This window comes from Pelodiscus sinensis, chromosome 16 (assembly GCF_049634645.1).
Source record: "Pelodiscus sinensis isolate JC-2024 chromosome 16, ASM4963464v1, whole genome shotgun sequence".
NCBI lineage: Eukaryota > Metazoa > Chordata > Testudines > Trionychidae > Pelodiscus > Pelodiscus sinensis.
Genome location: NC_134726.1, coordinates 37,893,918 through 37,917,961, shown reverse-complemented (window position 1 = coordinate 37,917,961; position 24,044 = coordinate 37,893,918). Strand labels below are relative to the sequence as shown.

Genomic DNA, 24,044 nt, shown 5'->3' with positions numbered 1-24,044 from the left:
CAAATACTCGACTGTCCGGTTCAAAACCAGACACCTGGCAACCCTACTTTCCCTAAAACATTATTTAGTAGAGTTAACTCCCGCACAATGAATATTAATACGCAGGTGATGAATACAATTCTACCCACCCCTGTTTGCTGTTTACTGGTTTTTAGTTGAATCAGCATTACATACGGTCTTAGAGCGGTGGATATAGGGCAGGGCAGCTGCCCCAGGCTCCGTGCTCAGGGGCGGACTGGCCCGGCGCGATACCACACTTTAAATTCCCCCGCGCCCCTGCTGTCTTATAGGGAGGGAGAAAGCGCTTTGACCTTGAAAATATTTTTACAGAACACGTGCGGAGACAAATCAAGATGCTGTTCAGTGCAGCCATATCCCCAGGCTGCCAGGCCAAAGGGGAAAAACATGTTTAAAAGGCAATGCCTGCTGATACGGTCCCAGACCCCGTCTCATTTTTACATCTCCCAACAGTTCTACAATGACCTCTATTATTTCTGATGGTTAAAATCCCAATTGTGAGCCTGGCAGTACCCTGATTTAGGCCTGGTTCTGAAATGGAGTTGAGCAGGAGGGATTTCAAAGGTTTTGCCTTTCACTCAGATTCCTACACTGAAATAGCTGCCCAACAGGAAAACATCAAAATCCTAAAATTCACAGATAAACTGCAGGTACCTAAGTCACGAGCTTTATACTACTGGCAAAACAGCACTGTACCGACCGCAATTCCGGAACAAGTCAACTACCTGAACAGTGTCAACAACCGTAATAACGGCCTGGAACATGAACAATTCTCTATAGCCTGATACAAAGACCCGCACATGGCGCATCTGTCTTCCCAAACTTAGCAACCCAGGATTTTTCCCATGGCCTCTGAGCAGCAAGTTCACCGTATCTGCAAATGTTTCCAGTCTGCCCTGCAGAATTCTTCAAAAACTGCAGAAAACAGGAAATGATTCAACTGATTGAATGTCAGACCTCGGAGGCTTCGAACCGACCCTAAAGGAGGAACAGGCCCTGTGCTTAGGAAAAAGCGTGTCCCTTTCATGGAGAAAGTACAGGCTGGGGGTTTCTTTTTCACAGCTTAACACAGGCCTTTTAAAAAATAGCTAATTTCCAGCTGTTTCTCCTTAATGCGTCGCCTATTGAAAAACAAACAAAAACCACTGGAGTTTAAATAATAATATATGGAGATATACCTATCTCCTAGAACTGGAAGTTCATCGAGTCCAGTCCCCTACCCTCATGGCAGGACCAAGTACCATCCCTGACAGATTTGCCTCAGATCCCTAAATGGTTCCCTCAAAGATTGAACTTACAACCCTGGGATTAGCAGGCAATGCTTAAAACACTGAGCTATTCCTCCCCCGTAGCTGTGGAAGGTGTTGAAAAAGTGAAAAATTAACCGCTCTCTCTTAGCACCTGCTGTCTCCCTTTTAAAGAGAGCTCCTAAAATCAAAACCCTAAGACGCAATAATGAGATACATTGTTATCAGCCATATTATGTTCCCATTGCCTGCCTACTCGGAGTCCACAACAAAATCACAAAAACTTGATCCAGCATATCACATTTGTGTGTTACCAATCTCAGTTTCTTCCTCCCCAGACCACTGCTTTCAGTGAAGTTCTCGGTCACAGGTTTTTCAGTAAACCCATAATTACCCTAGGAATAAGATCTAAAAGACTATTTGGGCTTGTCTACACTAGGGAGAAGATCGACCCTCTGGAGGAGTAAGGGAAGCCAATGGGAGCATTTGTTCCTGTAGACCTCCTGCTGTGCAGATGGCGTGAAAATGTGATTTAAGATAGGTGACTCCAGCTACATAATTAAGTCGTACCTTAAGTTGACTTTCCCCTTTAGTACAGACCTGGCCTTAACATACAAGTAGGGTGTTAACCATTGAAACAAATTGTCCAAGGTTGTGCGGATTCTCCGTCACTTTAAATCAAGATAAAATATCTGTTAAAAAAAAAAAGATCTAATTCAATCTCGTGACAGAAATTACCAAGTGAAATTGTCGGCCGTATGTTGCACGGGAGATCAGCCCACGTGATCGTAATGCTCCTTCTGGCTTAAAAAAAGAAATCAAAATCTATGAATCCTTGTAGGGTAGGACAACGGGTGTCAGGACTTTTATCGCAATTCAGTAAAGCGCTGAAGCACACGGCTTAACTTCCAACACGTGCGTACAGCTCTTGGGGACTCAGGCACGTGCTGACACATTTTGCTAACCAGGGTTAGATTTAAGTGCATCAGCACATTGGTGAATCACAGACTCTATTTCTACTGCCAGCTGCACTTATTTCCTCTGTGACCATAACAGCTCATGGCTCTCACAAGAAGCACCGTCTTTCGGAAAGCGCGAAGGCCCAGACTTTGACAGATGTTGCTGTGTTCTGCATGGCGACACCTCATTCGGTTAGGAGCCCATCTCTCGGTTTCAAAAGGAATTTAGGCACTCGACAGTCCTTGGAATTTCGGCTTGTCAGTGCATAGATCCTTTCTGAAACTGAGAGGGAGGTGTTGCAACAGGGAGTGCAGCAACACCCACATCTCTTTAAAAATCTGTGCTGAAAAGCCTCAGATGACTCTCTAGAAGTCTCAGAGGAGTAGCCGTGTTAGTCTGTAACTTTAAAACCAGCATATAGATATGTCCACACATTATCCAAGCAACACCAGCACAGGACCTAACCACATCAGCCACCAAGGGCTCATACAACTGCACTTCCTCCAATATGATCTATGCCAGCAAGTGCCTGCAATGCCCCTCTGCCAGGGATATCGGCCACACCGGACAGTCTCCATGACGAAGGATAAATGGACACAAATCAGACATTAGAAATGGTAATACACAGAAACCTGCCGGGGAACATTTTAACCTGCCTGGCCACTCAAGTGTGGATCTAAAAGTAGCCAGTCTGCAACAAAGGAATTTCACTCACCAATTACAGAGACTGCAGAATTGGAATTCATCTACAGATTTGACACTGTTAACCTGGGCTTGAACAAAGACATTAATTGGTTGGCGCATTACAGGGTCAATTTCTCCTGCTTCGAACATGCCCATTTTCAAATCAAAAGCTATGAATGAGACATACCCAAGCTACTTAATTAGCTTCAATTACTACAACTGACAAGTACTTTACATGGGTCCTACAACTGACAGGTATTCCTTCCACTGTTTATATATTTCCACTCCAATTCATCTGATGAAGTGGGTTTTACTCACGAAAGCTCATACTACTACATATTTCTGTCAGTCCCTAAAGTGCCTCAAGAGTACTTGTTTTTAAAGTTACAGACAAAACACAGCTACCTCGCTGAGGCTTTTTAAAAACAAACGAGCAGTCCGGTGGTGCCTTAGAGACTAAAAAATACATTATATCATGAGCTTTCGTGGGTAAAACTCACTTGTTTTATCTGGTCCCAATAGGAACAGACTTAAAATGGTGCAAAAGTGATCTGCAGTAATAATAAGGTTTTACTGCTCACTTCCTATTATGGTCTCCCCAATACTCACATAAGATTATCATGGTTCTCGTTCATAATTTTTGAAAACATGACAGCCAGTTACATACAGGTGCGTATCTTGATGGACGTGTCTAACAGACCGGGTGGAATCTGCTGGCATTCTGCCAATATGAATCCATTATGTAAGTGACATTCCAACTGTACGTGCCTAAAGGCAACTGTAAAACGGCAGCCAAACCCATGAGGTTCCACGTCGCACTAATATCAGCATTCATTCTGTGCACACGCGCATGTTTGCACACTCTCTCGCACGTTGAGATTTTCAGTGACTTGAGAAATCTGGATTCTCCCTGCGTTTTAATTTTTACCATGAAGTCTATAAAAATATTTTTGGACGGCTCATTTTGTCCAGAGTTTGTATGGAGCGTCTCAATTTTTTTCATAACTCTCGCCATAGCTGGCGGTTTTCTTAAAAACCCAGCTGTTGGCATCAGGTGATAGAGGGGAACGTCATTCAAAATAAATACATTTTTAGCCTACAGGGGTGCAGAGACAAGCTTGGAAAGATGAACCCTGAAGAGTCAAAAACCAGGCGGCAACATAAAAAGAACCCAACCCTGCTGGTCTCCTGAAATCTCACAAAGGTGAGAGATTCCCCTTGATTTTAGAATACTGCTAGTTGGCAATGCTATTGCTACTGATGCTAAGCCCTGTCAGGCCTGTGCCAGGCATATTTTGGTTCCTTTCTGGCCCTTTTGGCACAGTTCCCCTGGCCAGGTTTGTCGGGCTCACGACTGGGACTTGGACTCACGGGTTAAATGCTCTTTCATTCCCATTTTGCAACAGAAACACCCAACGGCATACTCCGCCTCAAATGTCACCTGCCTTGATTCACGACAGGTTTCTGTGTAACTAACAAGTGTCAGGCTTGGCAAATAAAGCATCAAATAAATGTCAGCTGGGTTTTTAGTCTTCCTACAGTGGAAGTTCGCTTTCTGCCTCTATATTCTGGGACTCACTGTTGAACTGCAACATTGATGCATCGAGGAGCCCAGCACTGTTCCAGGAACACCCCAACCCCCTGCCAGGGAAACACCAGGAAGACTGACACCACCCCTCTCTGCAAGAGCTGTTTCGGTGCCTCCGATCGCCAACAGCCCTCACTCCGAGCACAACACCATAAGTTCAGTCCCCTTGAAGACTGGGGCATGCACCCACCCTCTGGTTCTACGCACTCTACAAGGTGACGTTAATGGCATCACTCGAGTGCTTAATGTTAGGAACTTGCTTCAGTGCGTTGTTGAATGGAGACCTTTCTGAACCGGGCGTGGCGAGGGATCACGTCCCAAGTGCACGTTCTGTGTTAGAAATATTCCTTCCACAGGCTACTCACAACAACTTTGGTCACTTCAAGCACAGGCTGTACAGATCTAAACGTGTTGGTTACTTTCTGCAGAGTTTTTGTTTTATTTAGTGCACTTAGCTCAGCTTGGAGTCAGGGTGGCCACTCGAGAATGGACTACGGTTGCCAGGTGTCCGGTATTGACCCGGACAGTACAGTATTTTTGCCTCCTGTCTGGTAAAAAATTTCAGAAAATTCCGGCCACCTAAAATGTCCGGTACTTTCTGATTTTTTCCTGGCCAGGAGGCAAAAATCCCGGGTGCTAACCTGGTTCCGCAGGGGAGCTGTCTGGACTGGAGCAGGAAGACAAGATGGCAGATGGCTGCCAGCAGCCTGTTAGGGCCAGAAAGCCTCAAAAGCATTTCTTAAAGGGGCCATGCTTTTTTTTTTTTTTGGCTTAACAACTCTCAGGATCCTTTTTTTGCTCAACAACTTTGGTCAACTTTTTTTCCCCTCAGGATTTCAACCCCAGTGGGGGGGTTTTGTGGGGGTGGAGTGTGTTTGGTATTTTTAGTTAAACCATCGGGCAATCCTAGAATGGAAGACAATGCATAGGAAGTTCAGGGTGGGGGGGGGAGGGTTTAGGAGTCAGGGCTGGGGGCAGAGGGGCCCAGGGCTGAGGTGTGAAGGGGCGAGTGGTGGGGGGGGGGCAAGGGCACCATTTTGGCCAGGAGGCTTCAGCCACACATGCCGAGTCGCTGCTGCTCTTCTTCTGACTCTCAGGGAGGGAGGAAAAAGTTCACAGCCTGCTGCATCCTGCTCTGGCCTCCCCTGGGCAGCCGGGAGCGAGAGGCAGGAGGAGGAAGAGGAAGAGGGGCAGGAGAAGGAGAAGACTACCTGGTATAGGCTAGGAATGTTAAATATTGGTTAATTGAATACTCAATTAACCTCATGAATTCTTATCGGTTACTCGACTATTCGATAGTCCCCAGGGGAGGGGCTGACAGCCAGGGTCCTCCAGCCACACTCCCGAGGAGCCTCCTGCCATTCCGTGCTGCTGCCTCTGTATCAGGTGCCAGGCGGCAGCTGGTCCATGAGGGGAGCCAGTTTAAAAACCAGCTCCCCGCGCAAACTGGCTCCTGCTGCTCCATGCTGCTGCTTCGGATACAGAGGCAGCAGCACAGGGTGGCAGCAGCCCCTGTCCGGGGCAAGAGGGGCTCTGAGCTCCCGGACCCGGCGTGAGCCGGAACTGAGCCGGGTTGCCTGCCCGCCCGGCTCCTAAAACACTTCAAATGCAGAGCCACAGCAGGGGCAGGTCCCAGGATTGAGCCAGGCTGCTGACCATCCCGCTAAAAAAGCCAGCCTGCCAGGCTACCTGCTGCTTAGCTAGGCACCTGCAGGAGAGACCTGGGAGCCCGGCTGGGAGCAGCTGCCGCTGAGCACCTGGCCGGCTTCTTCTTGCCGGAGCGCCGCACCGGGGCACACGAGCTTCCTTTCACCTCTGCTCTCAAGAGCAACACGGAGGCCATAAAGGCGCCCTCTTCCATCTCAATGGAGGGCAGAGTAGCAAATCCAGCACTGCCCCCTACAAAAGAGGGTGGTCGGCACCTCCTGGGAGTGCAAGACTACTTTAGTCAGTTTCACATTCTGCACATTGCTGGGTTCACTGTCTGGCTCTGCCCCCTCCCCGGTTGTGTGTCACCATTGCCTACACGTTACAGGCCGATTGAAGACACCCAGAACCACACCCAGCATTTTGGGCCTAACCTACCAGGCAGCGTCTCTTTATGGAATGCATTTTTCTTCTTGGATGGCTCAGCTTTACCGTTCCCTATTTCGACGCCACCTGACTGGCACGGACACGTCACACACACAGAAGCGGCCGAAGAGAGGACAAAACGTATGCAAGCCGGGGAACAGGTCGGTGGTCAGAAGCCTACACTCAGCCTTTCCGAGATGACCTCTCCTAGCCAGCATTGAGGTCACCAGTGGTACCGGGGAGGGGGGTTAATTTGCCATGCACTCGGATTTGCTGTGAGTGGTTCTAAGAGATGTTTTGTCGTGTCCCTCCCGCTGTGCACCTGGCTGTTGGCGCAATCAGTTCAGAGCTGGTCGGCGTGGGCGGCAGGTGAAGGCCCAGCTGGGGAAGGCAAGCCTCAGTCCCGCCCCTTCCACCCAAGGCCCTGCCCCTTCAGCAACCTTCCCCACGGAGCCAAGCCCCGCCCATCCCCAGCCTTCCCTGGTGGTCGGGGAGTGTAGGCAGTGTGGAGAAGGCAATGCCTTCCCTTGCCTACCTTACCCGTTGCCTATGGAGCTGGAAGACGACAAAGGGGACGATCTGTGCTGGAAGCCAGGAGAGAGAGTAAAATTCTGGGGTCTGAATGAGGAAACCAAGCTGTGCCAGGGCCCACCCCGGGAGAAGGAGAACTGAGCAGGGGGATGCACTCCTGCCTGGTCTAGAGAGGAGCTGACTCACTTACGTCCCATTTACACTGCTGGGGGTGCACACACACCCCCGGCTCACCCGTGTGGCACAGGTGGGAGGGCCCCATGTTTGAATCCTGTTTCTGCGCCATCCAGAGCGGTGGCCTGACTCAGGAATGCGCTTCCACCCTCGTTGGATCCCATCAACACTGAATGAGCACGCCGGTCTCGTAACAAACCCGTTGGCTCACTTGTGGGGGTTACCCGAGGTGCCCCCCATTTGAGTGCACCAGGGGGGGCTGTGCCCATCCCCAATTACTGGCGACTAGTGACATTCCAGGTCCTGCAAGCCTGGCTCTTTCCCCGGCCAGGGAGCAATTTACATACCCGGCTTTGTTACCATCGAAAGCATGGTCCCGCCTCCTCTCAATGCCCACAACCAATTGATTGTCCCCGTGGAAACGGTGCAGCCCAGGTTACTACTTCCACCTCAACTCCCGCACACTCCTTAGCACAGTTATATTGAAGGGAACCCTCTAACAGAAGCATTGCGAGGGTGTTATGCCTGGGGCAAAGGAAAAATTTGCACCCCCGCCGCCATGTGGCACGGCCCCAAATCTGGGGCACGGCTGAGCCCAACCCTCAGAGGAGGGGGGGAGCTTGTACTGCCTCTTCCCCTGCCCCCTCCAGTTTGGGGTTGGGCCCCCACATGCACTAACCCGCCAGCGGAGATGAAAGAGGGTCAGGCTGGGGGCGGAGAAGCAGGGAGGAGGTTCCAGCTGCCGCCGGCAGGCAGGGGAGGAGCAGGCAATCCGAGGGATGACAGTGAGAGCAGAGGGGGACTAAATTGGTGCCCCCCCCTAGCGTGGTGCCCGGGGGCAATGCCCCCCCCCCCACACACACCGATCCTCGTTACACCACTGCCCTCTAAATCAAGTTCTGGGCTTCCCCAATCCGATTGCATCCTCTCACTGACGCACCTCCCCCCCCCCTTTTTCAACAGCCTCGCTGGGAACTTACGTTAGCCTCCCTTCTAATCTCAGAAACGCCCGGCCCCGTGGAGCTTGGGAAGTTCATGGTCGCACAAGAACACAGAGGAGAGGTGGGGGAGGAGAGCCTGGATTGTGGTTTTTTAATCGTTTAAGATCTCGTTCCTACAGCACATTCGGCCTGCGCAAAAGGTGCCAGCTTCAAAGCCCTTCGGGCTAAGCACTAAGGGAGAATCTCCATAAACTATTAACTGTAGAAGGTCTATGGCATGACAGTTCTAGGTTCCACCCAGTACAAGGCAGTGTGGCTGCCAACCAGCCAGTTCTTCAGCAAGGTTTCATTTTACAACAGAAAGTAGCCCTGTAGTAGTGTTTCATCTGAAAAATTGGGTTGTGTCCACAAAAGCTCATGACACCATCTACATGTTTTGTTAGTCTCTAAGGTGCTGTGGGGCTATTTGTTGTTTTTTAAATTCATTTATTTTATAAAGAAAGTGAATAAGGAAAAATTATTTAACTAATTCCCATAACTCAGGGTATGTCTACACTAGAAAGTTAGTTCGAACTAACGGACGTTAGTTCGAACTAACTTTCCTATGCGCTACACTAGCGCTCCGTTAGTTCGAACTTAATTCGAACTAACGGAGCGCTTAGTTCGAACTAGGTAAACCTCATTTTACGAGGACTAACGCCTAGTTCGAACTAGCTAGTTCGAACTAAGGGCTGTGTAGCCCTTTAGTTCGAACTAGTGGGAGGCTAAGGCTTCCCAGGTTTCCCTGGTGGCCACTCTGGCCAACACCAGGGAAACTCTATTGCCCCCCTCCCGGCCCCGGAGCCCTTAAAGGGCCACGGGCTGGCTACTCACTTTGTGCCAGTTGCAAGGCTGCCAGCACCCGTGCCTGCACAGCCTGCACCTGCCACAGGATGAGCCAGCCATCCGAGGGCTCCCAGCCCTCCACTGCTCCCCACGACCAGCCTGGCGGCTCCCGGGAGCCTGCCCGGGGGCGCAAAAGGCGGGCGCCCGCCTGGTCAAGTGCGGAGATCGTGGACCTCATCGAGGTTTGGGGGGAAGCCTCAAATGTCCACGATCTCCGCACTAGCCACCGGAACGCGGCCGTCTACGGACGCATGGCTGCCAGCCTGGCCGCCAGGGGCCACCAGCGCAGCCGGGAGCAGGTGCGCTGCAAGATTAAAGACTTGCGGCAGTCCTACTCCCGGGCCTGCCTGCCAGGGGCTGACCCGGAGGCCTGCCCCCACTTCCATGCCCTGGACCGCATCCTGGGGCCTCATGCCGTCCCTGCCCCCCGGGACGTGATTGACCCCGGGGCAGAGGGACCGCTCCTGGACACCGAGGAGGAGGAAGAGGGCTCTGAGAGCCAGGAGCCTGCCGCCAGCCTTCCCAGGACCCGGGACCCCCGAGGCACCCCACAGAGCCGCTCGCCTGCATCATCAGAGGCCGGGGAGGCGTCCACCTGTGAGTACCCTCGTGTTCCCCTTATGTGTACGGGGGGCTGGGGCGAGAGGGAGCCCCGGGACCGTGCGCCTGGGCCTTGCCCACTACGGAGCAGCAGCTGGGGATCCTGCAGGGGCCCTGGCCTTGCAGAGGGGAGCTGGGTTTCACACACCTGGGCCCCTGGGGTAATTGACCGCTGGTCTTCTTGCACCACAGCTGCAGCACCGGGGACTGCAGGGCGCACCACACCGCCTGCAGCAGCCGCCCGCGCCCGGGCAAGCAGGACAGCCAGGAACCAGGAGGACTACCAGAGGCGGCATCTCCGGTTCCTGGACCGACAGCTCCGTCTCCAGGACCACTGGGTCCAGGAGGACCTCAGGCTGCGCCAGAGGAGTCTGGAGGCCCTGGAGGAGCAGGGCCGTGCCCTGCGAGGCCACCTCCAGAGCCTGCTAGACCGCTTTCCATTTCCTCCTCCCCCTGCTCCCCCTCTTACTCCCCCTCTTGCTCCCCCTGCTCCCCCTCTTGCTCCCCCTGCTCCCCCTCTTGCTCCCCCTGCTCCCCCTCTTGCTCCCCCTGCTCCCCCTCTTGCTCCTCCTGCTCCTCCTGCTTCCGCTCCTGCTTCCGCTCCTGCTTCCTCCACACCCCCTGTCCTCTCTGCCCCCCCCTCCACAACCATTCCCCACCGACGCCCCCGGACCCGCAGTGTGGCGAGACGGGAGAGGCACCCAGACTCCCACCCCTGAGCTTTCCTTTCCCTTCCTCCCTTCCCTCCCCTCCCCTTCCAGCTCCCTCGTCCCAGGTTTCCCCCTCCCTTCTCCCACCTTCATTCCTCCCTCCCCCACCCCAGTTCTCTGAAATAAACAGACGTTTTTGTTGGAAAAACAGGTGTCTTTATTGTACAGTAGATAGGGAGGGGAAAGGGGAAGGGGGGGGGTAGGGTGGAAGAAGGCCCCGGTGGGGCATGCAGGGAGAGGTCAGTCCTCCTCCTCCTCCACCTGGAAGCTGTCCCGCAGGGCTTCCCGGATCCGGATGGCCCCCCGCTGGGCTTCCCGGACGGCGGCGGTGCGGGGCTGACCGTAGTGTCCAGCCATGCGGTCAGCCTCAGCCATCCAGGCTGGCAAGAAAGCCTCCCCGTTCCGCTCACACAAATTGTGGAGCACACAACATGCCGCCACCACGGGAGGGATGTTGTGCTCGGCCAGGTCCAGACGGGTGAGGAGGCATCGAAAGCGGGCTTTCAGTCGCCCGAAGGCCCCCTCCACCACGATGCGGGCCCTGCTCAGCCTGTTATTGAAGGCCTGGCGGGAGGGATTGAGGTGTCCCGTGTAGGGCTTCATGAGCCAGGGCTGCAGTGGGTAGGCGGCATCCCCCACCAGGCAGACGGGCATGTCCACGTCCCCGACCCTGATGTGGCGGTCGGGGAAGAAGGTCCCGTCCTGCAGCCGCTGGCACACGGAGGAGTTCCGGTACACCCGGGCGTCGTGTGCTTTGCCGGACCAGCCCACATTTATGTCCGTCAACTGTCCCCGGTGGTCACACACGGCCTGCAGGATGACGGAGAAGTACCCCTTGCGGTTCACGTACCGGGACGCCTGGTGTTCCGGGGCACGGATGGGGATGTGCGTCCCGTCGATGGCCCCCCCGCAGTTGGGGAAGCCGAGGGCGCCGAATCCCCGGATGACGGCATCCGGGTCGGCGAGGCGGACCACCCTGCGGAGCAGCACCCGGTTGATGGCCTTGACCACCTGCGGAGAGAGACACAGCAAAGCGTCAATCAGTGGGGCGCCCGGGTGGCTGGGAGCATTCATGCCCTGGCAGTGCCCCGCGCCCCACTCCCGGAAGCAACCCCCCTGGCGGCGTGTAGTACGGCCGGGACAGCCCGACCCCTCCGGTGCGGGGCGTTTTCGCCTCCTCCCGCCCCCCCCTTTGTCCCTGGGGCGGCCCATCCCCTCCTCGCAGCCCCCCTCCCCCCCGGCTCGGTGGCCGACGAGCGCCGTACCTGCATGAGCACTGCTCCGACAGTGGATCTCCCCACGCCGAACTGGTTCCCGACGGATCGGTAGCTGTCCGGCGTGGAGAGCTTCCAGAGGGCGATGGCCACCCGCTTCTGGAGGGGGATGGCGGGCCTCATGCGAGTGTCCCTTCTTTGCAGGGCAGGGGCGAGCCACTCGCAGAGCTCCAGGAAGGTGTCCCTCCTCATCCTAAAGTTCTGGGTCCACTGTCGGTCGTCCCAGCGCTCCAGGACGATGCGGTCCCACCAGTCGCTGCTGGTGTCCAGACGCCAGATGCGGCGGGGCACGCCGGTGCCGGGGCGCCGCCGCGGCTCCTCCACGGCCCCCAGGGCGGCCAGGCGGAGAGGCAGGGGGCTGACGTTCCCCAGGTGGTGCCAGGCAGCCTCGAGCCATTGCTGGCAGGCTTGCAGTAGCAAGTCCAGAACGTGCACCAGAAGGTGCAGGGCGAGCCGTGGCTCCATGTTGCCACCTGCGGCAGTACCCCCCGAAGGGAAGCACCGACACAGACGGGCACAGAGACCGACGCTTTGCTGTCCCTCGGCGAGGTTGGCAAGCAAGCAGGAAAAGCTGAGAACCGGCTGTCCAGGGGGGGTCCCTTTAAGCACGAGCCTCAGATAGCCTCAGACAGCAGCCACACAAAGCAACTGCTGACCTGATGCCCTGCCAGAACCGGTTTCAGCTGCCCTTAAATGCCCCCCTGCGTCCAATCAGTGTGGACGCGCTAGTTCGAACTAGCAAAACGCTAGTTCGAACTAGTTTTTAGTTCTAGATGCGCTAGTTCGAACTAGCTTAGTTCGAATTAACTAATTCGAACTAAGTTAGTTCGAACTAGCGCTGTAGTGTAGACGTACCCATAAGAACTAGGGGGTCACCAAATGAAATTAATAGGTAGCTGGTTTAAAACAAACAAAAAGTTTTTCTGCATGCAGTGCACAGCCAACCTGTGGAACTCCTTGTCAAAGGATGTGGTGAAGACCAGGAATCTGACAGGGTTCAAAAAAGAGCTAGATAGATGAATGGAGGTTAGGGCCATCAACGGCTATGAGCCAGGATGGGCGGGAATGGCATCCCTAGCCTGTTTGTCAGAAGCTGGGAATAGGTGACAGGAGACGGATCATGTGATGGTTCCCTGCCCTGTCCATTCCCTCCGGGGCACCTGGCATTGTCCACTGAGGGCAGACAGGACGCTGGGTTAGACAGACCTTTGTTCTGACCCAGTCTGGCTGTTCTGATGTTAATCAATGAAATAAACCGCACCAACGGGAATCAGGGGGAATCCCATTTTCAAAATCTCTCACTTTGCAGCTCAAAGAGGTTTCAGGTTAATTCGGTACGGAAAGCCGGTCAGGTGCCAAACTATATAACTTTAAAAAAACCTTTGTGATATTTGACTTGTCTCCTTCAGTAGCCATCATCTCAGCCTGGACCCATCATCCAGCAGACACTCAAAGCTGCTTCTGCACCGGGCTCTTCCCCAGCGCCTAATACAGCCCCATGTTTCCTTCATGCCGCAGGGAAGTGGGCTTTGCTGTTTACTTTGAACAGCTGAATAGGGTCTAATCACTTCCAGGAGGAACGAAGCCGGTTTTGGAAGGACTCCAAGTATCCCATGACATGTCGTGTTGGGAACAGGGGACAGGGTGGGACCATCTGATGATCCTCCGGGGCACCTGGCGTTGGCCAGTCAGCAGACAGGACACTGGGCTATTTGGATCTTTGGTCTGACCCCGTCTGGCCGTTCTGATGTTCTTACTTGTGCGGCTGCGGATACCGATGTTGACACTAGATCCCTGCAAATTTGCAGCTCTCCGCTTTCTATCTGCGGCTCATTTGTGCCGAGATGGATGTGGCTGCAGAGCCACATTGTTTACTCGTGCAGAGTTCCAGAGATCAGAGCTGAGAATTTCAGCAGGAGCCCGGGCAAAATCCCCTTCCTGGCCTTTGAAAACGGTAACAGCGGCCCCCCGTTCCACGGAGCTCACAGCTGGCTTTTCTCCTTCCTCCAGCTCTCCCCGGGAAGCCAGACAGGACTGTTTAGAGTAAGCTACATGCCCCCCCACCGCTTTTTTTGTAAACTGATTTGTCGCATTTATAACATGCTCATCCCAGGGTCTGAGAGAGACCCTTGCCAGGGACCCTGTGTGCGCTCAGAGCCGTTGGTGTTTATGTTGCTGATTTCATGGAACTTCACGGCAAAACTACTGAGTCCTGTAGCTTCCACACATGACTCAGAAACACAACGGAGGGTGGGGGGGAATAAACTGCACTTCCTGTCTCACAACAAACCCGGTTTCTCACTAACATTTAACCACCCTTGTGTGCTTTTCCGGGGATGAATTCTGCCTCCGATCTCCTACTGCCTAGCTCCAAACGCAGCGGAACCAGTGTGGTTCTGGCCAGCGGGGAGTCAGAATGTGGGGAGATCAGTCTGCACCCCCAAAAGGCCCTAAAACTACACTCCAAGTTTGCTATGGTGCACAGGCAAGCGAGGGATGAATCCAGGGGGTACAAGCCAGTCAGCTTTGGGGCAGGGAGACAAGATCTACAAAGGCTTCTACTGCCTTCTGTGGGAGCATCTCCCCTCCCCACTAGGCCTCTGTCAAGGGGCAGACCAGGCCCTGCAGCTAGAAAGGGCTACAGAGAAGTCCTCCAGGCTGGCTAGAGGGACTGGGAAGAAATCAGCCAATCGGGGGCCAGGCAGGACTACATAAGAAGTTGCCGTCCCAAAGTCAGGGCCGTTGCAGCCCAGACCTGAGAGAGAGAGGACAGGGGTAACTGACTGGCCTGAGGAAGCAGCTCCGTGGGAAGAGCTGCTTAGACTATGAACTGGAAGGTAAAGCCCTGAGGTAAGAGCAAAGGAGTTGTCTCCAGGAGGGGAAGCCCTGGAGGCATCACCCTCGTCCGGAAGGGGGCCACCGACTGAGAGACAGACCCAGAGACGCCCTCCAGAAGGCACCGGGATGGGCCCCTATGAGGGTTCGTGATACACAGGGTGCGACTCGGCCGGAGGGCTGAGCTGCCAAAGAGCCTTTCGGCTACCACCCTGAGGCAGTGCAGACGCCTGCACTCGGCCATACGGCGCACCCGCGTGAGGTGAGCGCCACCCTGCTACGCCCTCCCATGGCTCACTGAGGATTTATCTGGGAGTCACCGTTACCAGGCCTCAGCATCGTCCCGTTTTACGGATCGGAGAACCAAGACACAGGGAGGGGAAAGCAGAAACAACACATCAATGATCCATTCCCTTGCTCCCCTCCCAATACACACACTTCAGTCCCCTGCTCCAACGTCTCTCACAGGAAACCGAAGACACCCGCCTGCCAGCTCCCAGCACAAGCGACACACACCCAATAACCAACCCCCCTGGGGAACAGTCCCCCTCGCACACTAAATGCTTACAAAGCCCAGAATTAATTCAGATCAAAGGTCAGGGTTCAAATAAACTAACGTAAGAACGGGAAGGGGAGAATCAAAGCAGGGAGACGACCCTGGCCGCAATGCTGCTGGAACTAACCGTCCTCCTTTCAATTCAGCCAGGGCCCCCTCCTGCCACCTTTAAAGTCAGAGAGTAAAACGACGCCGGAGTGAATCGCGGAGGGCAGTCATCCGGACGGCAGCCCCTATTCGGCAAGCCTGTGATTATGTAGGGTCTGAGTCGGGGCACTGGAATGAGGGACTCAGGGGCCTCGCCACCCCACTTTTTACTAGCCATAACGGCAAGCAACAAGGGAAGGGGGTGCAAAGTAGTGAGTGGGAGGGCGGGGCCTCAGGAGGAAGAGGCAGCACGGGAGGGCGGGGCCTCAGGAGGAAGAGGCAGCTCGGGAGGGCGGGGCCTCGGGAGGAAGAGGCAGCTCGAGAGGGCGGGACCTCGGGAGGAAGAGGCAGCTCGAGAGGGCGGGGCCTCGGGAGGAAGAGGCAGCTCGAGAGGGCGGGGCCTCAGGAGGAAGAGGCAGCTCGGGAGGGCGGGAACTCGGGGGAGGAGGTGACGCCAGAGGGGGCTGAGAGAGAAAGTGCAGTGAGAGGGTGTGTTTGCAGGGGGAACGGGCGGGGCAGGGCGGGGCCCCAGTTTATGAGCCAGTGTCTTCTCTCTCCTCCCCCCCCACACACACTTCCACTGCCCCTGGTCGAAGTTAGACTCGATCACGTGGCTCATTGGTGGCTCCCGACACCCAGCCAGGAGTTTCTACAGCCCACAGGTGGATGCTGGGGCTTTAGCTCAAGCCTGGGCAAAATACGGCCCGCAGGCCATGTCCAACCCACCAAGCCACCGGATCCGGCCCGCAGAGGCAATGGGGAGCCCTAGGCCAGCACCCCTGCTTGCCCCACAGCCCCGTGCGCCGCTCAGAAACACAGCTGCAGGGCACTTTCTCTTTGAGTCCGGAGGGGAGGGAAGACGATTCAGACGCTGCTCCCGCCCCCGGCACAATCCCATTGGCCAGTTTCTGGACAGACACTGGCCAATGGGAGCTGCCTGTTTGAATAACAGGCAGCCACAAAGCACAACCCTCCTGCTCACTTACTCAAGCACATGGCCGAGCAGGCAGAAACATGTTACGCTCTGCAATCCTTTAGCTCTGCAGGCAGGCAGACTGGTATGTCTCCTGGCGAGACCCTGCCTCTAGCACCTCAGTCCCTCCCTTCCCCAACCCTCTGGCCCACACTCCTGCCCCACTACTCCACATGCACCCGTACCCCCTCCCAGATGTGGCACCCCAATCTCCTGCCCAAGATCACAATCTCCTCCTTCCTTAGGTCACATCCCAAAACCCCACACTCCAGTTCCCTGCCTCCTTCACCCAAACTCTCTCCCAGACTCCAGTCTCCCCCCTGCACCCGAGTCCCTTACCCCACGCTCCCTTCTGCACCCAACCTCCATTCCAGACCCTGCTCCTCCTCCATTAAAACCATGAAAGAGTGCGGCCCTTGACCACTTTCCAAAATCTTGGTAGTGACCCCCATCAAAAATGATCACCCACCGCTGCTTTAGCTGCACCAGACCTTTTGGGGGACATCTCCCGCTGCTGCACCAGCATCGGGGCAGGCGCCAGGGGACCACTAGTGCAGACCGAACTCTGGCATTTGAACCGCTGCATCTGTAGAGTGACTAAAACATCAGGGCCCGTCTACCCCCATACCCCTGCGCCTGCTGCCACTGGTCGAGAGTTCCCAAACACGCCACGCGTAGGCATGGCAGAAAAGCCTGGCCCTTCCTTCTAGATCCTTATCACCCTGTTCACCCTATGCCTTTCCCTGCTAGGAACCTAACCGGATCTCAGGCTCACCTCTTTATTTTAAAAAGGTAGCGTGGGCTAGTAATTAGAGCAGAGGACTGACAGCCATGATTCCTGGACGCCACAGCCAGCTCGTCCTGACAGCTCACTGGCTCACCAGCATTCATCCTTCGGGGCAGTGAGGGGTTAAAGCCTCTGCAAGGCGGGTATCATGATCTTCCCCCAAGGCACGGCTGAGTGGGGAAGAGTCATGCGTGGTTTGCAGAGGGCTTTGAGACCCCCCCCCCCCCCGGAGGAGAATGCGAGAGATACCAAACCTTAGCACAACGGCATGTTGCTTTCTTCAGAGATTAAGATGCCCTAGCATCTGCCTGGATGCATCATGGAAAGGCTTCGGGGTTCTCCCAGCGTTCCCTGTAAACCGAGCGCTTGGGCGGCCACCGAGAGCCAAGAGCATGTGTTTTTAGGTGGTGCACATTCCCCTGCCTCAGTGCACACAACAAAATTTATTCCGCACACAGATGAAAAAATATTACAGGGAACATTGGTTCTCCCCCACCCCTTTAAAGAACACCGTCTTCTCCGACACGCTCGCTAGCAACAGCACAGCTGAGCTCCAACTTAATCGCACGGCTCGAATTTAACATCACTTAAAATCCAGATGTTGGTGCTGGTGAAAAGCTATAAATAAAACACGAATCTCGGCTAATGGGGCCTCAGTTCCAGGGAAACGTAACCAGATGTTCCCCTTTCGCTCGCAGCGCTGCCCTGAGGTTCTACAAACACCGGATTCAAAGTTACTCCCGGGGTCGCCTGGGATCGAGCCGGCTCCTTCTGACTGGCGTCAGTTTCCAAGCAACGATGGAGGGGCTGGGAAGAAGAGGCAGTGAGCCCACTCCAGAGTCGAACTGGGGAACAGGGCTGTGTTTATTTTTAATGCGCAGATGGGCTCACATCCTCTCAGGGCGCTCAGGCAGGAGAGAGCGGCTGCCCCTATTTCCGCTAATAGGCTGTTTTTAATACAGCCCGGCTGAAATAGCTGCTTAGAAGAGAGAAATAGATTTTACTGCTTTCTAACAAAGCAAAGCCACCATCTGTTGCTCTGGGTAGGTCTACACTGCAGAGTTTTCCCGGAAAAACGACACTTACGTCCACACTGTAATTGCGTTCTTTTGACAAAGAGTCGAAAGAACGGAGGGGTTTTTTTCCCGACAGCAGTAAACCTCTTTCTACAAGGAAGGAGCCTTTTTCCGAAAGAGCGCTTGTGTGGACAGGGAAGAGGGGTTTGTTGCGAAAGAAGAGGCCTCCAGGAAAAAGCACAACTGCCCTGATGGCCACTCCGTCCACAGCAATCAGAATGTAAATGCGAGAGAGTATCCAACGAATGTGGACGCTCTCTTTCGAAAAAGCAGATCGCTTTTTCGTTGCGCTTTTGCTGTGTAGACGCTATCTTTCAAAAGACGTTTTTCTGGAAGAGCTCTTCCGGAAAAGCTTCTTCCGATAGAAGCCTGCCGTCTAGACATAGTCTCTGTCACCACGACTTTCTTTTCTCGCCATTATCCTTTTCCCGACACTCTGGTCCAGTGGTCGGCAACCTCCGGTCCACGGACCCCGGGGGTGGGGGTCTGCAGACTCCAGGTGGTCTATGAAAGTTGGTTGCTACAATACAGCAAGGGTTCGCAGACTAGCCACACCGTCATTCGACAAGGGTTATGGGTTGGCAAATGAAAACAAAAAGTTGAAAACCTCTGCATTAGTCCACCCCCTCTCTTTTTTATCTCTCGCCTCTTGGAGCATCACAATCATATTGTACAGGCTGGGGACCACTGGAGCTAGCAGGGGGACATGTCTAGACTGTAATGAAACACCCGCGGCTAGCCCGGGTCAGCTGATTCTGGCTCACATGGCTTGCACTGCAGGGCTGTCAAATTGCAGTGGGGACATTCAACCGCAGGTTTTATTGCGACACAGGCGCCCCCTTAGAGGAGAGGTGCATTCGGACGCTACCACCCGTGAGAACCTGGGGCTGGAGTCACCTTTACACCAGCCTCCTACAGCCGTGGGAGTTGTCTCTGCCGAGCTGAGAGAGGCTTTGATCCGTGCTTTACAGACGCACAATTTCAACCTGCTCCATCCGGCTTTTCAAGAACTTCTGCTTCTTCCTGCACAACGTCAGGGGAGGATCCTCGGGGCGTCCCACGTCCTGCCCGGGGAGCTGTTGGATTTTCATGCCATTCAATGTCTCTCAAAAGAAATCCGACAGTATTGACCTTGGGGATGCAGAACTCAGGCTGGGATAAGAGCAGTGCTACTCTGACCTTTGACTGCAACTTGCGAGCGGCTTGAACCTGTCCAGATATATGGGGAAGGGTGTGTATGGTTGGCATTTTCTTTACAAAAAAGTGTGTTTGCATGGTTAGACCTGGTAAGGTAAGTACAGCTTGAACCTCTCTGGTCCGGCACTCTGTGGTCTGGCAACATCTCTGGTCCGGCATGATTTGAGTTAGCAGGATGTCCGCTTAACCTGGGTGTGGCCAAATTTCCTGCGGCCCCATAAAGTTTGTTTCCAGCCACCAGGCCTGGCTGTCAGTGTTCTGGGCTGTTCTTTAGCTCTAATTGACTCCAAAATGTCTTCCAAGAGTCCAGGAAGCAGGGGAAGTGTCGGTAATGCTGCTAGACAGTATTGCCCTCCCGTGGTCCGGAGAATTCTCTGGTTTGGCACCGGTCAGATCCCAAGGGTGCCGGACTAGAGAGGTTCCACCTGTACCATGAAGAAAGGGTGGCTGTTCTCTAAGAAAGAGATCAGTTCAAAGTCCTGGATGCCTACAGAGAGGGGCTGCTCTGGGGAACATGGCAGATACCCATTGCTGAGGGAATCTTATCCGGGGCATTTGGATGATCTTCCGTTAAATTAAAACTTAGTTCTACTCTGACAAGCAACATTAGCATTGACATTGTTGGCCTTCTAGTCTTCTCTTAGGCCTGGTCTACATTACTGGAGAAAGTCAACTCAAGATACGCAACCCCCGTTAACCTCCCGCTGTGTGGACAATGCCAAAATGCAATTTCAGATACTTCGACTCCAGCTACGTAATTAGTTGGAGCACATGCTCCCGCTGACTTCCCTTACTCCTCGTAGGCGCAGGATTACGGGCGCTGATGGCAGCCCCTTCTCAGTTCGAATGAGTGTGTCTTCACTAGACCCACTAATTCAAACCCCAGAAGATCGACTGCAGCAGCTTTGATCTTTTCTGTAGCGTAGACAAGCCCTTCCTGACGCCACATCTAATCTGTTCCAATTACAAAATACTCTTTCCATCGCACCATCCCTGGGCTCAGAGTCAAGCAGGATCCTGCCAGCTTCTGAAATAAGTACTTAACGAGGGTGGCGTTGAAACGTGAGCCAGACAAGAATCCTCCTCCGTCTCCCTGAACAGTCTGGGTGCAGTACAGATTGAACTTCTCTCGTCTGACGCCCTCTGGACCTGACCGGGGCCAAACCAGAGAATTTGCCGAATATCGGGAGGTCAATATCGTCTTGCAGAGTGATCAACACTTCCACTGCTTGCTGGGCTCTTAGAAGATATTCAGGGGTATATTAAAGCTAAAGAACAACCCAGAACCCTGAGAGCCAGGACTAGTGGCTGGAAACAAATATTATGGGACCGCAGGAAACTTGGCCACCAGGTAACTCAAATCATCCCGGACCACAGATGTTGCCAGAACAGAAAATGCCAGACTAGAGAGGTTCAACCAGTAATAAATCCTTACTCAGAAGACTGTTTAGCTGAGAGTCCAAATATCAAATAAGATGCTTCCAAATTTACATAGTCACTTGTGTGATCCTCGCCTACCCAGCAGATGACAAGACATTTTAAAATTAGACAATAGCATTTAAAAAAAAACTAGTTTGCTCCTTTCAATGAAAGCCTGGCAGGTTAACAGACACCTGCTTTTAAACCTTGCTTCTTCATAGCAGCTAATGAGATACCAACCATTTTTATTACTGCTTCGTAACATCCAGGAACAAATCTCAAACATTCCCTCGGGATAAGTATCGATCCTGTAGGGATCATGCACAGTAAATACCACTCCAGGAAAAAAAAAAAGCTAAAAACACATTGCTGCTAAGTGACAAAATATCCTACTGAGGCTACATTGAAACTCGAGTTATCCTAAATGTTGCCAGGGGACAGTGTTTAGAAAAAGGTGAGGAGAAAAAAAAAAAAGTTGTGAACGCTCCAGATTTTTAATTAGAATCTGACGTTTTCCTGCAATATCCGACGTCAACTTCACTGAATTCAGTTAAACCGTCATTGAATTAGGCGAATTCCTCCGGGGCCCATTGTATTCAAAATGCAGTTGTGTGTGTGTTACTGTGGGACCGCCAGGGTAACTAGGAGAACAGCAGGGGGGCAATTAGGCAAATGTATCCAGGTTCTAACATCTCCAGAGAAACTACCCCTCCGGAGAGCTGCCCGCATATGGGTTCAGGCCGGATCCCCCCCAGGCCCAAAAGACAAAGAAAGATTTGTAGATAAATAGCCTGGTCTTAAACTAGCTCTGAGCCTCCTTCCTGACATGACGAGCTCCAATGGGTAGAAGGACTAAGCCTGCCAGAATCCATGTGGGGGCAGAGCTTAATTGGCACACACCTAGGTTCTTTTATTGTTTTCTCTGTGATGCTTTTCACCAGAAGCAGGCTTGCTTAGGATGTGCAGTGTGGCACTTGGCAGTGGCTGCCTGTACCCCGGCTGTAGCTCCAGCCCTAGGGAAGCTGGTGGCAGCTGCCTGGCTGCTCACCATGCAGCTTCAGGGGAGGAGAAATGGGACTTGAACCCACAACCCCAAGCTCTGGAAGAAGATGCCTTCTCCGTTAGGCCACTGGGATCCACCTAGGGTTGCCAGGTGTTCAGTATTGGCCCAGACAGTCCAGTATTTGCAGCCTCTGTCAGGTTAACAAAAAACACTGGGAAGGCCGCTTGGGACATTTTCCCTGCCCCCCCCCAACCCCCCGCTTCTGGCAGGGGGAGCGGTGAGTGTGGGGATTTAAAGGTGCAGTCCCTCTTGCTTTTGTGTCTTTTTTTTTTCGCTCAACCAAATTTTTTCTTCTCGCCGCTTTTGCAAATTTTTTCTGTATTTTTTTAAACTATCTGGCAGCCCTAGACCCACCCGATCTCCCTACCTTCCGTTGATGCCAGCTACAGCCTTGGCATGCCGGCGGTGGCTGCCTGGCTGTTCCCGGGGCAGACCGCTTGCTCTGGGCCATTCCCTCTGTTACGAGTCTCTGAAGAGAAAGCATGTAGGTGGCCTAGGACAACCTGTCTGTGCTGGGAAATGCACAGCAAAGGCAGGGGTCTGCCCAGCGTGGGAATACTTGGTCAGAAGACTGAGACAGCGGCCTCCACTCTGGGAAGCAAGAAGCCAAGCGCGGGTGCAGGTGTCGAACTGCAACGGGAAGCGCTTCCGATCCCTTTTAATCGGCATCCATTCTGCATGCTGGGGGATGAAAATCTCGGGGTGGGTTTGGGTGGGAATTTAGGCTGACCCAACTGCCAGCATCTTCCTCGGAAAGGAAATGAACAAAGGACTCCGTCCGGCTTAAAGTTAATGTGCTGAGTTCAGCCCACAAGTTCAACGTGCCGAGCACTTGGCCCCCCACCCGGCTGGAGGAGAGAACCCAGAATGGGAGGCAAAGGAAGTTCAGCTCAGCCCCAGTTTGGTGGAATTGTTCAATTTGTTCTCACTTTGGACTCACACCCGGCATCCCTAGTTACTCCTGAGCAGCAGGAAGCACTACATGAGGCAGAAATCCTCCCTCTACAATGCCTGGCCCTCCTCAGGACGAGCTCCCTCACCCTGCCCTCACTGCTGCCGTGCAGGGAATCCTCTCTAGGAACGAGAAATTATTTCGTTTGTCGGGGCCGGTTGAATCTTTGAAAGCCGCTCTGCTTCCGGGCCAGGCAACAAGGCAGCCGATGAATGGTCCCATTTGTGTGGGCTTCTCCCCTGGGAGCTAACCTGAGACCCGCCAAGCCACATTTCACATGGATGATTGTTTGCCAGCCTTAGGGGAACAATCGTCAGTCACTCCCAGCTTGAACTGGATTGGAGTCGATGACCCAGAGGTGAAAGGTCAGAGCACTGCCTGCTCTTCCTGCCCGCTCTACATAACATACAACACAACCGCGGGAAGGAGCATCGGGCTTTGGCTTTTCACTTGCCAATAACGTGGGGAGACATTTTCGATTTGTTTCCTCTATGGTTCTGATGGGCACCAGAATCTAGAGGAAAAGATTTTCACAAGAATCAACACATCCTGATGGACAGTCTGAAAGTGCTGTTCCACCCAGAAAAGGCTCTATGCAAAATGGCTTCTTTACACCCCAGATCGACTCCCTCGTGTATGTTTGGTCACCTCTGCTCACTTGGTGACCCAGGGAAGCTTTTATTACGGGTTCCTGCTGGTTGCTTTAAAGAGCTGCCATGCCTCAGCTTGTGAGTCGGGCTTTGATCCTTCCTGTGGACTTGTCTACACCAGCATGTTTTGTCGCCAAAACCTGCCCTTTGGAGACAAGACAGTAAGTGCGTTTACACTTCCATGCAACTTGTTGGGAAAAACACCCAGTTTTGGCAACAAAAAATGTCCACCCCTGAGAGACTTTTGTCTTTTCCGCTCCCTTTACTGTCAGCAAAGAGCCAGTGTTTTGTTGAGAGAACTGGCTTCTGCCAGTATCCCACAATGCCTGTCCTGCGGGCTGTTGCTCAGTGTTCTGTGATCTCTGCTGTCCTGCAGACATGCACCTCTCCCCTTTCAAAGCTCTGAGAAGTATCTGACAGCTGAGTGAGCTGCTCCATTTAGGGAACAAATGAAGAGCAAATCATCGGCATGCTCCTGGTCTGCCCTGCTAGGAACACAGCGGAGGGCAGGCTGCTGCTGCAGGGGGAAGGCTAGAGAGACAGCTGTGCTGACATTCCTCAGCACGGAGAGCTCACAAAGCTACTCAAGATGCTGCTCCCAGCAGCTGAGAATGCTGTGGGAGAACTCAGAGTATCCCAAGAAGCGTGGGAGTCAGCTCTGCCTTCCCACAACACTGCACTGTGGGATGCTTCCCCACAATACT

General features: G+C 53.6%; 2 protein-coding genes across 2 annotated transcripts in view; one reads left to right on the top strand and one right to left on the bottom strand.

Annotated features, from left to right (window-relative positions):
* Nucleotides 1–24,044, bottom strand: part of NHERF2 (NHERF family PDZ scaffold protein 2) — a 106,712-nt gene that overhangs the window by 25,799 nt on the left and 56,869 nt on the right. The window lies entirely within an intron of this gene.
* LOC142818641 (uncharacterized) lies at nt 8,992–10,500 on the top strand. The gene is made up of 2 exons (XM_075899851.1): nt 8,992–9,698; nt 9,894–10,500. Exons 1-2 carry the CDS (start codon nt 9,149–9,151, stop codon nt 10,418–10,420), a joined length of 1,077 nt encoding a protein of 358 aa, XP_075755966.1. The 5' UTR covers nt 8,992–9,148; the 3' UTR covers nt 10,421–10,500.